Source organism: Spodoptera frugiperda, chromosome 10, assembly GCF_023101765.2.
Source record: "Spodoptera frugiperda isolate SF20-4 chromosome 10, AGI-APGP_CSIRO_Sfru_2.0, whole genome shotgun sequence".
In the NCBI taxonomy this organism is placed as follows: Eukaryota; Metazoa; Arthropoda; class Insecta; order Lepidoptera; family Noctuidae; genus Spodoptera; species Spodoptera frugiperda.
Window position 1 is genome coordinate 8,055,816 of NC_064221.1, and position 18,419 is coordinate 8,074,234.

At 34.9% G+C, this 18,419-nt stretch overlaps 1 protein-coding gene across 48 annotated transcripts in view; it reads left to right on the plus strand.

The window, feature by feature from the left end:
- The window catches only part of LOC118277469 (microtubule-actin cross-linking factor 1), a 323,764-nt gene that overhangs the window by 153,082 nt on the left and 152,263 nt on the right, over positions 1-18,419 (plus strand). For 33 of the 48 annotated variants that reach the window (XM_050696463.1, XM_050696489.1, XM_050696470.1 and 30 more), the window contains exons 1-2: positions 458-622; positions 5,165-5,849. The exons of 11 other annotated variants lie outside the window; for them this stretch is intronic. In XM_050696463.1, the coding sequence (XP_050552420.1) occupies positions 5,214-5,849 (636 nt within the window). In that variant the 5' untranslated portion in view covers positions 458-622; positions 5,165-5,213. Of the gene's footprint in view, positions 1-430; positions 623-5,164; positions 5,850-18,419 lie in introns of those variants that run through there. 4 more of the 48 variants (XM_050696503.1, XM_050696504.1, XM_050696505.1 and 1 more) reach the window with 2 other exon arrangements.

Here is an 18,419-nt window from a genome sequence, read left to right on the forward strand (position 1 = left end):
TTGCTGTTCGTTAGTCTCGGCAAAACTTAAAAACGACTGGACCGATTTGGCAAATTTTCTTCTTCTTCGATCTTCAATTATTTGTGGAAGTCCAGGGAAGGTTTAAAAAGTGAGAACAAAATGTTTGAGGCGGCACAAATTAAGTGCAAATTACGAAGGGAAACTCAACCTGTAAAACCTTTACTCGATTATTTCAACTATTCAAAAGTTAGGATAAAATGACTATCTATTAAAATCAATAACATATTATTATGACTGCGTTAGAACGCACTTACATCGTACATATTTGTAACACACGAGAAACCTTTTGTTAGATAACAAATCAATTATCTTAAATTACATAAAATCATCGATAACGACTCGCAAGATAATTCAATACAACCTTATTAAACTTCATAATCCCACGTACGAAATACTTTATATTTTTTCCAACCCGTCATGGGTTACTTACTGTATAGTCTGTTCTGTATACTTGCGCGAGCGCCAGTCACCTGCACGCTACCGGCATAGACGCGCGCGCACCGCGTACGAAAACACAAATTCAAAAATCGACTTCGAACACGAAATTCGAATTTTAACACGACTAACCTACTAATTGTGTTTTGAAAAACGAACTTTGGTGGTGTGTTGTGTTTTGTTTTTTAGTGTAGTGATGTGAATTAGGGATTCGATACGATAGTTTTTTTTTTAAATCATAGATACCGGTGACAAGTAACGGTTTATCGTGGCATTGTTGTTTTATCAATGAATTTTATGATGATGTTCGAATTTTGAAATGTCTAATTAGCGGTTATTGGTCTATTTGCTGCAAGGACTATTGCATTACACGTACGATGCACTACATATACAACTAACTGAATGTTAAGTTAATGTTTTGTATGAAAACGTTATGTTTTTGTGGGCTGACGTCATAGTAGTCTGGTATACTGTGCCTAAGGGCCCATCCTACGCGATTGGGCAACCGTTCCAAATAGGAGCAATGTTGAAATCAACCTTCTAAACCCTTAATGCACTGCTAATATGATATTCAATCGCCCACTGATATTAATAAATTATTAAAGAATTAATTATGAGTTGTTAGTGGTCAGAGGCGTGACGCGTATGCGTATAGGTGTTTAGCTTAGGTTCCCGGGCCAGGCAAAGTATTGTTAAAGTTTTGGTAGACTATGTGACAATAAGGTGATATGTAAGAGCACTTCTGCCTGTCCTGGCGAAGGAAAATTGGTGTGATGTGAAGCCATGTTACAAGAAAACAGTAAAATAAGTATTAGTCGTAAAATATCAATAGTATAGTACTTAGTATAATAAAATCTAGAATCTTCCTATGTTTCATTATATTGTTAAACTACGAAAAGTGCCTTCTACCTCGTTCATATTGAGTAAATTTTGCACCAACCTTTTAGCTGTAGTAGACGATTATTGTTTATGCGTATCTGCGTAAACAAAAACAAAAGAGGTCACAATGAAATATCTTCGATTGTTTTGGAACCTACATTCAGTATAGAATGCCTATACTCGATTATTATTTCAAGCATTCATTCTTTAATATGAATGTCGGATTTCCGTAATTCATTAATATATTTGGAAAGAATTTCTTTTTAAACTACTATACCGTGGGATAAAAAGTATCGTCACTCAAATACCAAATTTCACGAAAATTCTTGCAGTAGTTTCAGCGTGATTGACGGACAAACATCGAAATCGAAAGAAAACAAATTTTCCCGTTTATAATAAAGTGTGATAGTAATTTTGAGTTACAATCAAGTAGTTAGCAAAAGACTCTTACATTTAAACAAAACTGGTCAAAAAATTATGTATGTAAATACTTCAAAGAATAAGAAGCTAAAGCTAATGCTTTGTTTGTTGTAAATCAATAAAAACTGCATTATGCAAGAATTCCAACGCCCAATTAAATTGTAACCGACAATTATGCTATAAAATGTCGACCCCATATAAAGGTAGCCAAGGTCCGGAGTAGTGGGTGGTGCCATTGAAATGTAACACCTCCGTAAAAAACTATTTAACTCATAACCCACACAGGATATCAATGTAGAACGAACATGATTTATTTTAACATAAACAGAAGTAGTAAAAAACGATAACTTTTTTGTTAATCTTACTCTTGGTGAGCATGGATCAAATAAAAATGCTAATAATAGCTTTAAAAATAACGTAGACGATGTTTTGCTAGACCGTGATTATTGAACTGCAGATTCTTAGTGTAAACATATTGATTAAGAGTCGTAATATGAAATTAAAGACACTTTGATCAATAACAACATAAATAAAGAGCAAGAATATTATGTAGAAAAAGATGATAAGGGAAGTGATGATGAACTGGATATAAAAGCAAATATTGACTTAATTGAAGACAGTATTTTTAAACATAATCCTAACTTTAGCGTCAAATTAGACTATCTTCAAGAAGTTCCAAGAGATTAAAGTCCTAACAATAACATTGTTATCTTTCCAATATCAGTAGCTAAACACAATCAAATTGTCAAAACAGTTCAAGAAATAAAAATATCTAGATACGACGGAAGACTCAAATAATCTCATAATCTTTGAGGTCCATACAATATTATGTAATCAGGATCAACATTTGAGATGGAAGAGTTTACATAAGTCAAAATGAAAGTATTTAAAGATACGCTATGTCGGAAATGAAATGACATAAGAATTAAGATAATATTGATCGATTTACTGATAGCATCTGCAGTGGCAGTTTAAAACGATAAGTGTCTTTATATTTGAATGTGCAGCTAATATGCAAATATGAGTATTAGCAGTACTTGTCTATCCGTCCATTGATACGTCTGATTTCAATTAAGTCACAAGTAGCTGTGTTATTTTTCCACTTGTTCTCGTCTCACCAAAGATTATGTTATCATCGGTTGATCACTAATAGTTGTATTTATATCACTAACGCCATAAGGCCTTAGATGTTTCCCAAAATCAGAAGTTTTATTTCAGTCTTTTATACAAATGCATCTATATTTAATTCTATTCCATTTACCATAACAACATCAGCACACCATAGATGCGCCAGTTTAGCTTCGACTGGTATTCAAAGCACGCATTGCACAATAGCAAGTGGCATATTTGAAGGGGCCTCGACATAAACAATAGTAATTAGCACATTTACCTGGCTTGCCTCGTTAGCAGCGTCTATGTGGTCATTGTACATATATTTTATTTATTTTTCGTCAGAGTAACGAAGTTCATTCTTTAGATTTTTGTTTTCTTCTCTTCTATTATTTTGAGGAAGATATTCTTGAATTTACATATCAGAAGAAACGTTATTGGAATCTTTTTAAGTTATTTCATCTTCCAAAGCGTTCTTAGCAATACTTTCTTGTTTGTCTAAACTAAAATGGATGCACCTTGTCTTAGCCTAACCTGTTTATTTGTCGTTCATAACTTCTGTATGTTTTTACATTCTTATCAACTGAAAAATCTGTGCCAGTTTTGTACTTAAATCTTTTATGACTTAGGAAGTTGTATAGTATTCCTAGATTATTTTAATGTCTTCATTTGTTATTGAAAAACATGACTAAGCATACGTTAAACAATTTCCTACATTACATTCAGAAGTTATGGCCTCAAAACTGCATTTCCGTAGTTTTATATTTTGAAGTTTCCTGTGAACATTATTTTAGTATTTTGCACGATAACATTAGCTAGGATTTCTTTTCTGAATCAGATAGTATTTTGCAACCTATTACTAGTATCTCAGATAAGTATAAATAAAGGTGATAAATTAGGAATATTCTAAAAATGTTACCATATTTCGGCCAACTCGACTATCGAATTTCAGATCAAGCTCTTTAGTCGTGCAACCAACAGCGCAGACATTTAATAAGTGTTACGTTACACTTTTTTCGTCAAATAGCTAAAACACGATGTCATCAACTTAGAACCTCTAACTATTATATCATCAGTTGCTTCAAGTTTAAATATGACTTAACCAGTTATGTAAAAATTGTTTCTTCTCTCATTTGGGTCAAGTTCAGCTCTTGGCTTGACATTGGCATTCACTAATTACTCTATAGAATGATAAACAATTTTTATGTCTTGAATAGGTGTATCAAAACATTAATTTTCTCAATGTATTATTAGATTATTTCTTGAAAGTTATCTTTATCTTTACTATCTACATTCATATAAGTAGATCTGTCCATTTTTTGTATGAAATTCTTCATCAAAGTTATTCGTTATCATACTTTCTCCCGTACTGTCTCTGTGACCTTCAAATCAATAGTAATTATCTACAGTAATTAAGTTTTCTCTTTCATTGTTTATTATCAAATGTTTTGATATTTTGTAGGACTGCTGAGAATTTCTTTTACTTCTTTAATGCAGAAGTGCTCTTACATCAGGTATAGGCTTGTAGCTGTTAATATGTTTAAAAGACCAGATTATTATTGCTAAGGGAAATAAATTAGTTATCATTTTACTTTTGAGACAATTTTAGGAATTAATACTATCAATGAGTGTATATGGACCTAGTATGTAATGTTTATTAAATTCTAACTTATTTTGCATTCGATTTCTACTTAATAGAGAAACGGTTTCTTCGCTGTCACGGATATTCTCGTTAAAATTTAAAATCTTGTCCTTAAGTTTCCTGCTTGCGTCCGCCGGAAGGGCCCCGCCATGTTGGCGGCGCGTGCGATCCATATACGGTCCAGCACCACGCCTAATCCGTCCACTACTTACCATACGACCACTTTTAGTTTCAACACCCATCGGTTTGCTTTCATGGGATTGCCTTGTATTAATTATTTCTGATTACTATGTGATGAGACTGTTAGCTGTCAAATATATGTTCGTCTAAAACGTAATAGGAAACTGAGGGCTTAGTACGAGTTTGCGTTAGGTACGTTTAACGTTCATTGGACCCGACCAATCAGAGCCCTGAACGCGGTCTCGTTCCGATCTCGTTCAACGTAAAACAAACCCGTATTAAGCCCTCTGTAAAGTAGAAGTAACCGTTTTGAGGACATTTCAGTTAGAACAAAACAACATTACGCAATATTACAATAGAACAGCTTAGCATACCTTTCCTTAATGTGTTCAGAATTCACACCATAACTTGTCACCGGTACATGAATAAGCAACGCGACGCGTATCGAATCCGTAATAAGAGGTAACTCCATTGCAGAGAACAGTATTATGTGTTGCGAAGGCCTTAAGGCCTAAGTGGAGCCAAGATGTCGATGTACCGATTTGTGAAAGAAGGCGGAAGCAGCAAGCGTCTATTCGTTCAGGGAACGCTAGAAAGCGATGACTCGAAACCCCTGAAATCAAGCTTGAAGAAGTCCTCTCCGTCGCCCGTCGGCTCTCCCATCACTACAAGCTTAAACTTGGCTTCTGTACCCAGAAGTTTGAGGGAAGGATTGACGAGACATGAAACAGTTTACGATGGAAACTACCCAGGCATGGAACGGACATCCAGTTATCGTTCCGGCTCATATCGAGAGGAGAGCTATAATGGACGGATTGTCCATGATGGGAACCAGACTCACTTTGAATACGACGGAGGGAGCGCACTAGCTGTACCGACGTCAGCCGGTGGCTTAGGAATGTCAGAGTTGCAGGCGATTCACACGAACAAGAGAATGTCGACCGAGGTTCTAGGCTCTTCGTTAGAGTCGACCAAAATCTCGAAGAAAGACGATGTCAGCGGTCAACGAAGGATCACCACGAGGATAGTGAGGAAGGTGACCACCTTGACTCGAGGTGAAGAGAAGGCATCTGCAGAAGATGTTAGAGGAGGATCAGTGCACAGATCCGCTGAACATTACAGACACGTGGAAATGGAATCATCGCTTCCTAGAAAAGTCAAGGTATTTGCTCTAACGTCAGTAGAACTAACTTGTAGATGATTAATTGATTATAATGCATTGTGCTCATCGTAAGCAAACGATTCCGGCTAAATATGTTTATAATTTGTGATGTCATTACGATGTACTCATTAAGGAAACGAATATATTAACTGCTTAAATTAACATTTCATTGTCATACAAAAATACTAGTTCGCATAAGAAGAACCATTAAAACTCTGGTGTAGTTTCAAAACTATGATTAAAATTGAGATCTCTCAGCATTGCAAACATCGTAAAAAGCGATACTAATAAGGATAGCGATACTGTAAAATTTAATGATAAACATTTCTTTCTTGACACTGCGATGGGAACTAAAACCATACAATTAGTTCCGAGCGATAATAATATCCTATTGCGGGCCATAACTGATGGCGCCTGTCAAATTGATAGTCTCAATTTAGTAGAAAATTACAAAGTAAGAAGTATGTCCGTTAGTGTAATAATCACTGCAGACAAGTAACAAATAGGTATCATTGTGGAAGCCTGTTATTATGAAGATAAAGATTTGGTTAGGCGAGATATTTTATTACGGTGATATTTGTTAATTGTTCTTAGTTTTTTGTTTGTATTAGAGAGGTTTTGTAAAGCTATTTTCTTAAACGACCTCTTAGATCTGAGATTTAGACTAGTGTCTTTCGATACTAATGATCGTTTTGTATGAGATTGGCATTACCTTCCAAAATATCACGTACTGAATAGTGACAAAATTGAAACATCAATGACAGTCTTAAAAAAGAAATGCTCCAAACCAATTGACACTTTCTAAACCCTTTTACTTCACACCAGTAAAAGAAACAGATACCATCTTAAGAAACACTTGTACGAATCAAAATATTCTCTTCACCATCCAATCTTAAAGATGCATCTCCAAACACTTAGCCAATAATAGCATCAATCCTAAGAGCATCCTCAAATAAATGATCCACTCTCAATCCCGAATTCGTAACCAGAAATAAAACATCAATGACTTAATTAGGCTCTTTAGAATCACTTAAATGCTCTCTGAAATCTTCACTTGTGGTATCAATTGAACCTTTGTGGTATTCAAGTTCTGGTTTCGAAAGAACCGTTTCGCCATATGGCCTGGCATGCCTTTGTTGTCAGTGTGTCGTGTGTCATATGTCACAGTTTGAGATAGGCCTCTTCAATGTAAGTCTTTGGTCAAGACAAAACATGGTCCGTATGTTCACAGTTATGTTTGTTAAGGCTTTGGTAAATAGTATGAGTTTGTGATTTAGTTGTTTTTTTCTGTACCTTATTAGATAGTAATAGTAAAGTAACAGGGGGTTGGGAATTTAAGGGTTGTTGGGAAATCGGGGATTGGGAAGGGTGGTATTTGGGCCTACAGTATTACTCACTCAACGAAACACAATACAAGCGTTGTTTCACGTCGGTTTTTTGTGAGGCCGTCGTATCACTCCAGTCGAACCGACCCATTCGTACCGAAGCATGGCTCTCCCACACTTAAATATTGTGATAATTACTAGTCTTAATTACACAGATACACATGTCCATTCCTTTTGTCGCGTTATTACAAACATATTATGCTTAAGGCCTCGTTTGCGTCAATACAGATTGCCACTTAATCTGATCTAAATGGATCCAACTATACATATTCCAATAGCTAGGCAGCCACATTTAACGTAGCTCCATTTGATGCATTCTGAAGTGCAATTTATGTCTACTTTATTAATTTGTGTTCTAAGATAACCCACTTAGGTCTTACGTTCAGTTCTAACAGTTAAATCATTGTTATTTTTCTCAAGGACAACAAGGCAACTACCTAGCTCAGAACTCGACTTGAAATATAAAAATATTCATTTATTACAACCGAAATGTTTATTATCAACGCATGTATAAAATACACGTTCTCTGACTGTTTTATTAAGCTAGACTAGATTGAGAATTCAATTAGGAATTCTTAGTTTAAAGTTAAAATAGAATCTACATAAAATATTGCAGTCAAATTATGTAATTGTAAATCGGAACACAGGCAGCGCTCGCGCAGGCTAATCGTCCTCCATATTGCTATGCAAATGACAATAACGAAGTGCGCACGAGTGTGACCCATACAGCCTTGATGACGTCACCTACGATTTTATCGATAACCTTACCCACATCATAGGATTTAGGCATGTTACACACATAATTATTTATTTTAATGCAGAATACTTCAATATAGGCTTTCCCTATGTTAATTGAGATTCTAAAATCGTTTACAAAAGTGAATATTATCTTTAAAAATGTGTTAGTTTATTTTGCTGTACTCTAACACCTAAACAGCCGAACCGATTTAGATGGAATTTAGTGTAGAGATTAACGGGAATCTAAGAATGGTAAACTACAATTTTTTTATTATACATCACAAAATGTAGAAGTATAGGATATTAATAACGTGAAAGCATTAACTGTAATATCATGTACAAAATATGAAATGAACTATTCTGAGTTGGCGTCACGCCCAACAAATTGGCGCCTATAACATCCTGGCGCTTGGCAACTATACATTTCGCATAATAAATAATTTGAAGGCATTGTCTAATGTTGCCTATGATATTGTTTAGTTCACCATTCTACGGACGATATTACGCACACGTTTCGCTGTCTACCCTTTTTGAGAGTACAGTGATTAATGATATGTATGTACTTTTATACATATACTGATATCCTCGTTGGTCAAGTGGTCGCTGCGACTGCCGGGCAAGAGGTTTCGGGCTCGTTCCCCGGATCGGGCAAAGCATTGCTTGGCTATTTTTGGGTTTTCAAAAATTTCTCAGTAGTAGCACGGAGTCTCGAATTGTGCCCAGTATATGGCAATAGGCTCAGCCCCTAGTACGTGGGATTTATAACACAAATGGTGGCTTTACGTGCCGTAACCTGCACTTCTGCCTACCACTCCGGAGATAAACGTTAAAATACATACCGACCTGATAAATATGTGAGTCATGCACGTTAAAACCATTTGCTAAATGAACCGGACTTTCGAATTTCTGTATGAGCGCTTCACATTCAAGGAGATATCCTTGCCTTTTGGCAATCTTAACAATTTTGATTGATTGAGCTCCGTCATCAAATTGTCATGAATTATTTATTTTGCTAAATAACTGAGGTCAATGCTCAATGATTTTTAAATTGAAATGCCGTTTTATAATCGAATCAATTTTCGTATTTATGTAAAGTATGGTGTTCAGTTTAGCTGTCTTTAGCTTTAGGTGGTTCATGGCTATTTGATTTACTTTATTTATTTATTTCTGCAACTGTATTGGGGAGTTTTTCTTTGCCTTTGTTTTAGGTTCATTCTATTTTATTATATTCTCTTCTTCGGATCTAATCTTTGTACATTTGTAATTTCTAATGTATTCTTTTATAGCATTGGAAATCGATGGCTTAAAATCTTGTCCATTTAAATAATCGGAAGTTACTTTGTTCAGTACTTTTAATTGTTTGAATAGACAAAACAGACAGACTATTGTACTCTTGCCACCGACCTAAGCCAAAGCCCTTTGCAGCCGATAGAAAGTATCTGATAAAGCCAATTGTACTGCAAAGTTCAACTCTTGAAATAAACTCAGTAATGTCACGATGGAAGCGATATCATCACAGGAATACCAGCTTTACTACTTAGTAAATAAAGATGATATTCCGATGAATGATTTTTGGTATTTCAGTAACCTACTTTTGACAGTATATGATCGCATGTATGCAGAATGCAATGTCTGCTTGAAGATTAACAGCGTCTTGTGTTCATTGTTCGGGTTCCGAAGTATTTATGAGAGAATGGATTGAGGAGGCGTTGTGAAAGAGAAATGATGATTGAGGAATAGGAGGATAAAGGAGTGAATGAGTTTGTAAATAGTGAATGGTCAGAGTAAATATAATTTTTGTTCGTTTTCAGTACTTTTATAGTGATGGTCCCAGTATAGTTCCTTGAGGTAAAGGGTAGTGTACCAAAACCAAGTGATCTGTTTGTGAAATATGGTATCAAATGTCAAATATTTAGTTTAATATACTCGTACGGAAACATTCGCGTTGTCCCAAACATTTGTATAGTTCCGCAAGTGAGAAAGGTTAGCTAAAAACTGTATTCCCAAAACCAAGGTTATTGTCAACTCGTCCTGTATTTAACCCATTAAACCAACAAGACCAAAGACATTATAAACACAAAACACTTAACTTTCAAACAACCCTCCAATTTTCGCATTAAATTGACCATGAACCGGTTGCAAAAACAGTCACACGAGGCGATCTCAGAATTGTACCTTCCATCAACAATGGATGTCCTAACTCTTCAGCTTCTTTCCCAGTACTACTGTAATAGCTTTAACCTAGTTCAGTAATCTGGTTTTGATCTAAATGCCTAGGCAAGTGCCAATAGTATCGAAGTGATTTCATTACTGTATGTGTACTTATTGATGTCTGAATTCCAATAGTCTTCGTCATTGTGGTGGTTTTGGAGCTTGTGTCAGTGGACATACATTTTAGTAAGATGTGAAGAGAAAAGTTATCACTTTGATATGAGAAAATGTCTGTCTTTTTCTTCTACTTGCTGACCCGGTAAACTATGTACCGCCTCAAACACTTTGTTCTCACCTTTTAAACCTTCCCTGAATTTCTAAAAATACAACCAATATTTACCTTAGCTTCAAACTCAAGTCTCTTGTATGTAAATCTTCCAAGTCTTGAAGTGTCTTATATTACAGAACTTCTATTAATTTGTCAAGTAATGGAAGTAATAAGTTTCTAGTAAGATCTTACTTAATAACAATAATTGTTTCTAATGACACTGTAAACACAGAACCTATTTATACACAGTCGGTCAAAGGTCCAGACAGTTCAAGACTGCAAAACGAGAAGTAATTAACATGAGTATTCTTTGAAAATTCTTTATGATTATTGAAATGGAATAGTGCATACGATTTTCACAGTTACTTACCAAAAGTTGTAGCTGTAATAAAGTCTAATTTTGTCTGCTACAATTTACTTGTATCTACATACTGAAAATGAACATATATGGTATTTTAAGTCATTGTTCTTATCCTCCTTCACATAATGATAAATATGCTTTCTTATTAGATTTGTGACCTTATATCTGGATGATTTTGGTCCAATTTTCATTGCACTTTGCAACACATTAAAGTCTTATCGTCTTCCTCTACCTTTGACTACCATTTTTAATTTCAATGTTCCTCATTACTTCTTGGCTGTTTTGCTGTAGTTTCTATGACTTATAAATTGTCTACGCTATGGTTTTTTAAGTAGGTATAATTATTATTTATTGTCATTATTGATGAAGTCCATGCATTGATTAGTTCGGTATGCAAATTGTACACTTTCAATGTGGCGTGCTCCGATCTCACGGACCGATGCCTGCAATTATGGGGAAAGATAAAATGATAATTAAATAATTATTGTGCCTTATTTATTGAGGATTTCCTATTGTTGTCCAAGGTTTATTTTTTATTGGTTATGAGTTTATGTGGAGTTTGTACAGATTTTAGTTTGGCTTTTGTACCTATCTACTTCGATAAGTTTCAATCATGCCTTAATTAATTTTGCTTCTGTTTTCGACCACAACAACCCTCTTTGCGACCGATTTTATAACTTAAGCTTAAATTATCTAGGGAACAAACCTAAGGTCTTTATTAATACTACTAAAATTTTCGCTATCATACCGAAGTAATGTTGCAGTGTTATGTAAATATTTATATTATTACTGGGCTTTTCAAACTTTTTCGATTACCTTATTCGTAACGCCACAATTTGCCGGATACATCAATCTCCCCTGTACACATCCTTGCATAAAAAGCTGGCCAGCGAACCAATTTCATTATTCACTGGTTTTTAGTTCTGAAGGGAAACATCGCATTTATTCTATCGGAACTAATAGTTTGTGTGTACGAATATAAAACTAACTGTTACTGTGAACTGTTTATCCTGCTTTTGTATACTTTAAAGGTGATGATTAAAAAACTTATCTGTTTCATAAAAGACTTATTCAAAAAATTTCTGGCAATATACAAACTCCATTTTCTTTAAGACACTTCATTTTCTTTAAGTTTTTTTTATGAGGAAAAGGAAATATTTTTAAATGTCAATGAACTTTCGTATGACTTTGATACATCAATGGTTCTTTCGCAGTGTGATCTATACTATTCGTCAATAGTTTTTCCGTATAGGTCCATTTAAATACAAGACAAATACTAAAGTCACAATGATGCGTGTGAAAAATGTCTCGTTCGCGTCTCGGCGGCTTAGTGCGCGTTCTCACGCGATTTGTTATGCGTTGTTGCTAGGCGCATTGTTGTTAGAAGTTTGGAACGCTCGTATAGTACCGTAGATGATCCATCATAAGGCTATGTTGTTGATCGAATGGTCGTAGCTGTGGCTGCCGAGTAAAGGGTTCTTAGGTTCAATTTTAACCCTCAATAAGTTCCCTCTTTAAGACTGCCTCATTGGTTAAGTGGTCGTAAAATGCAACTGCCGGACAAGCGGTTCCGGGTTCGATTCCCACTTTCCCAGGTCTGACAAAGTATTACTGGGCTTTTTTCAGTTTTTCAAAAATTTGGATAATGCTAATGAATGAATTTTGTGGCAACAACGTAAAAACATAGTTAATTCTTCACTCTTTCGGGGTTTCGCGTTCAATTCCGGGGTCGGGCTATATATTACTGGGCTTTATTCAGATTTTCGAAAATTTCTCAGTAGTAGCACGAAGTCTGGAACTGTGCCCAGTATATGACAATAGGTTCACCCCCCTTTACATGGGACTTATAATACAAATGGTTAAAAGTGGGTGTTCATTGTGCAGTGCCGTAATGTACACCTCTGCCTACCCCTTCGGGGATAAAAGGCGTGACAATACACATATGATACACTACACATATAATATCTAATGTTCATGCATGATTACCATGATAATAAGCTAGCAGTTTTTGTCATTTCATCAAGGAAAGTTAGCATTATTACACTTTATAATGCGATGACCAGTTTTTGCGTCCAGGCAGTGTAATTTACCCGTATACGTTACTTTCTTTAGACTAACATGATGAATTAATGCAATTTAAATCCTAAATATAGAAGGATAAGATTTATTATGATTTATCATTGGTTTTAAAGATGAGTGAACTTTAAGTACCTACTGTAAATCTTATACAATTGAAAGTATTTTTTACCCAATTTCTTGGTATATTTTTTCATAAATATACCTTCATAGGAAATTATTTTCTTTTAAGTGTACTCATAAATAAATAAAAATGTAATAATATGTAGTAACATTTCCGACATATCTATATGCAAAAATCTTTCTCTGTACATACTTTGAATTCTTCCACATATATATGACATAGTGATCTCACTCGTGCCTCGGACAATACATGAGTTATTCGTGACTTCAATCATCATCAGTAGACCCACGTGTTTGTAACCATTTATTGAGAACAGTTCATAACTTTACGCGTGTCTTACCACGTGCTAAGTATTAGAATAACATTATTTACTTATTAAGGATTTCATACATATGTACATTTTTATCATTTTCACTTCATTTTCTCAGTTTTCCTAATCCTAATCCGGGATGATTTACACACAAAAATATACTTATTAAGAATTTCATACATAGATTAGATTTTTATTATTTTCATTAAATTTTCTTGGTAGAACGTTTTCATAATCCGGATGATTTACACACAAAAATACACTTTATTTTCAATCGTGTAAACTGGAAAACATTAAAGTCTTTTTTAATAAACTTTATCCGTTCCTTAACGCAATGAAAAAGAATCAAATCATTGAACCATTTTTATAAGGTTTCCATGAGAAGGCACTTACTTCACTTCTACTTAAGCTTAGTTGCTTCTGAAGCAAACTTTAATCATTTCTCTAACCCGTTTCACTGCCACACTCAGAGACATTGAATGATTACTTAAACTATTCATTAGTAACGATTTTGTATCGAAAACTATTGCTGAGGTAAGTAACTATTAAATGACTCTGGAGTACGGCGGTTAGCGTTATTTACTTATTATACGCGACCAAATTGAACTTGTTTCTAAACACATAACACGAATGAATATGTAATCTTGCAAACGTGATACGTTTGTTCTGTCTGTAGACGAGATTTCTAAGATTAGTCACAGTTTTGCGATGAACGAGCGCACGCCGCATGCAGGGTTACGCTTGGCTTGCTCCACTGTCGACACCGGCTGTAGACGTAGGGTTATACGCCGGCTATTTTTTAAGACCAAGTTTTTTGTTTGAAAAAAGCTAACTCGTTTTGTTTGATGAAAATAGATAAGTTGCCATTTATCCTATACTAGCTGTTTACCCGCTGCTCGGCTCCTATTGATTGTAGCATGATGTTTTAACCAATAGCTTTCCTTGATAAATGGGATATGGGATATCCAACACAAAAAATATTATTGAAATTCATCCAGTATAGTTGCAGAGATTAGCGCGTTCAAACAAACTAACTTTTCAGCAACACAACAAATATTATTGAAATCCGTCCAGTAGTTCCAGAGATTCGGACGTTTAAACAAACTATTAAGCTTTAATATTAAAAACTAAAGCACTGCTGGTGTTAAATCTCATCTAAATCTCTACAGTAGTTTCTGCGAAATTCCCAGACAAACAGACACACGTAACTTAGATTCTAACCCTCAAGTGTAGATTATGCTGAGGTCATGTGCAGTAGTTGTAACCTAGGGTTAACGGTTGCCTCCGTACCGTGGCCTCATAACGTATGAATTTATTACATACGTGTGCAATAATATATTCTAGAAGTAATGTGGAGATTTTGTGCAGATAGGCAAAGAAAGGAAGGTAAAGAATATTTGTTAAACAGTTAAGTACTAAGATTTAGTGTTGTGTTTTTACATAGACAGAATCTATTCTGTTTTCTTAATTATGTGTATTATTTTGACAGCGTTATTGTTTCATAATTTTATTGCAACGTCACTCCTTTTATCATAGTCACGTTCATAGGGTAGGCAGAGGTGCACATTACGACACGTAATGCCGGTATACAATAATGTACACTCATTTGTGTTTTATTTAATAATAATAGAACAGGTGATTTATATAATATGACACTATAACCAACAAAACTATACACATAGTTCGTCAGATCTCTGTATTGATAGTCGTAGTAGTACGCACCAATATTTGCATATTTGTCCAGTGTTTACCAATAACCAAGTCAATGTCGGTAACAGTGAGAGGCAAGTACACTATGTGGACACCACTATATATATGTATATTTGGGGGAATTATTTAAGCCCACGATACTGTTGTCCATAATAATATTCTTATTTAACAATTTACTTGATCGAGGGTTCGAAGCAAAATAAACGCCGCAATATGGCGGACAGGAAGCACGTACAGGTGCGCAGGCGCACATGACACGCGCATGCGCGGCGATGCGTTAACGTGAACTTGACGGTGTGCCGTATGGACGGATTTTGTGCATCGATTTCGAGTTTGGTAGGGTCCTTAGAGTACAGTATAGTAAATTAGAGACTCCTTTGTTGGAAGTATTTGTTAAAATTAAAAATTTGTAACGTTTTAATAATTTTGATCGATGTAAGGAGTATGTATATTATTATATTGAAGTGAATCAATTTACTAACATTAATTACGGTAGGTTGAAAGTGCTCAAGACGAAATGTAAAATCTCCAAACAAAAATCGACTTAACACAAGAATAAAAACGACTCATTTTCCCTTAAACTTTCAAGTATGTGTCATACAAGTATGATAGGTAATCTAAACCTAGGACGTACTTAGCAAGTAACATCGAAAGTGCTAGTTCCGCGCTAATAACCGCTGCCCTGCGCAGGCGCCGGTTAGAAAGCAAAGGGCTCACACTCTAATTGGGAAAGTGAGATTGTGATAAATATGCGACTTTATACACGTGTGAATGCGGATTAATATTGTTAGTTGATGTTGTGGAGATTCTTCATCTTCAAGGCTTTTTTTTTGAGGGGAGAAAGCCATCCAATGATTTCTCCCGCCTTGGACGAGGCGAAAGGGAGTGTCAGACTCTTACCAACTAAAAACCACCCCGTCCCTACGCCGGCTTTTCGAACCGGAGCCCCGGTAAACCCGCTAGGTAGTCCGCAGCTTCGGATCGTTAAGGCTTAGATTTGAGTTAAATGGTTGAGCAATTTTCAAGGCCAAATTACTACTGTTATGTTTCGTCTGGAAGTTATGTTAGTTAGTTGTTTTAGTGTTTTAATGATTTCATAATGTGCACTGTATGTCTTATTTTTAAATATACAAATCTTTGCAAATGTAGTTAATCTACTTAGTCAGATAGCCGCAGATAAAAATTACGATTCGTTTTACTTATTGTTTGATGAGATTTCTCAACCAGTTTCAAGCCGTGCCAGGGGCTCATAAACAGAAACGGTGTGGGCTACAACGAATGCGACGCAGCACTGCGTTCCAACATTCTGTTATTGACCTTGATAATTGGCAATTAAGTCCCCAAAAAAACAAGTTCGACGGTGTCTTACATACCATACAGCTTGAAATTACAAAAATAAACCAAAAAACATTCACATTAAGACCACCATTAAAACGTGTACCACATTTTTGTCGGACCTAATCTTGAATCAGCCATTTTGGTGTTTTTGCGACAAGACTCAACATTACACATCATTTTGAAGTAGGAATTAAACTGACTACCAGAACCTTTAGTATGAGTTTGACGAAAGATGAAACGAAAGCGCGTTCAGCGTGCTGATTGGTTGGTTTATTCGAGTTGGCGAATCAGAGCGCCGCGTTTCGAGCACTTTAAACGTAAAGTAAATTCATACCAAGGCTACTTGTTGCAAATACTGAGAACTTGCAGTTATCATGTCGTCTACTTGAAACGCGCACAGAAGTGCCTCTTGATTTTATTAAGGAAGATAAGGAGATTAAAGCTAGAAGTAGGAACGCCGGCGTTATTATAATAGAAGCAGTAGTCGTAGAATATCTAGATGTTCTCTTGATGTTTTTATACAACTTTAAAAAGAAGGAGGTTCTCATTTTGACTTGTATGTAGGTAGGTATGTATGTTTGTGCGCGATTACCTCATGGTTGGCTGAACCGATTTTAATGCCGTTTTCAGCATAATATTTTTCAGAGTCAGGAGAAGGTTTTAAGGATATTAAGAAGTGGAGGCGTCAAAGAAAATTTAAGACAGTTTCCTTTAAAAAAAATATGTGGCAATAATAGTTGCATACGATAAAAAATATTTTGAAAAGCTTCCTAAATACTTTCATTTAATTAAGACACTTTTTTCAAGTCTTTGTTTATCTGAATGATTTTTTCCTTCTTAATTGACATCTATTTATAAATATATATCTAAAAACGTTCCAACAACTTCGAAACTGGTTGAAATATCCACGAAACATGCAAATTTTAGTCTACCTAGAACTGTTTCCGTTGCTATGACATCATTCTCTATATTTATTGGTGCACCGTTAATTTAGCTTTCCGTTTTAATCTATTTTAATGGTCTTGTTACTTTTATAATGTCACATATATCTTAATTTATAGTTTACTTTAGATCATGTTTGATATCAATCGCATTGATTAAGGATGTATTTCCTCCATGTATATTGACATTTGCAAGACATTTGTCTTCTAATGGGATCTGTCTGTATTGAAAATATTGGAATTGAGTAAATATGCAGTTTCTTTGTTCAATCTCTTCCATAGAATTGTTTGGTTTGAGATAGTTTCATTTACCTACATGGTGGACTGTGACTTTGAAAAGATATTTAAACAATTTTTCCTCCTTAATTCGTGTAGTTTTTCTATTTTGTGCAATAACTGTGTAATCGTCATTAATATACCAATTTGTTTGCCAATCGATGTCCGAATTTTGTGGTCAAGTTCAACACCTATTATTATGTAAATCTATTAACTATGCTCGTCTCGTCTTTCATTTGACTTTGATTGACTTTAATGTCCGATGCACTTTTGTCAAGTTAAGCATTCCCATTTTTGTCTAGTCTCTTTTCCTGGTCGAATAGTCAAAGGGGTGGAAAGATTCAATTCTCAGATCAGGCAAAGTATAAGTTAGTAATTTTGATTTTCGAAAATACATATTAGTAGCATCCTTGCTACGAACACCTCTTTTCTCTTCTCTTCTATCTGTATTCTATTGTATCTCTTGTATAAGCTCAACAAGTGCCTTTAGAAACATACCAAGTAGGGACTCGTACCAATCTAAATTCTGTAGTTTTATAACTAGCAAACCTGAAAATTAAGCCTCATTTATAAAGGTATGATATATATATCATCGTACATTATTCTGGATTCCTTTCCAGAATAATATACGACGTGTAGCAACTGGTTCACTTCCTATATGAAGGACTAATAAATAAAATAAAATAAAAAAAATAAAAATGATTTATTTCAGGCTTAATACCCATACAAGTTTACATACGTCAATTATGATTGAATTAAAATTAAAATATATTATATCAGATTAAATTATTATTATCTTAATGACTAGAAAATGAAATACAATTATAATGAA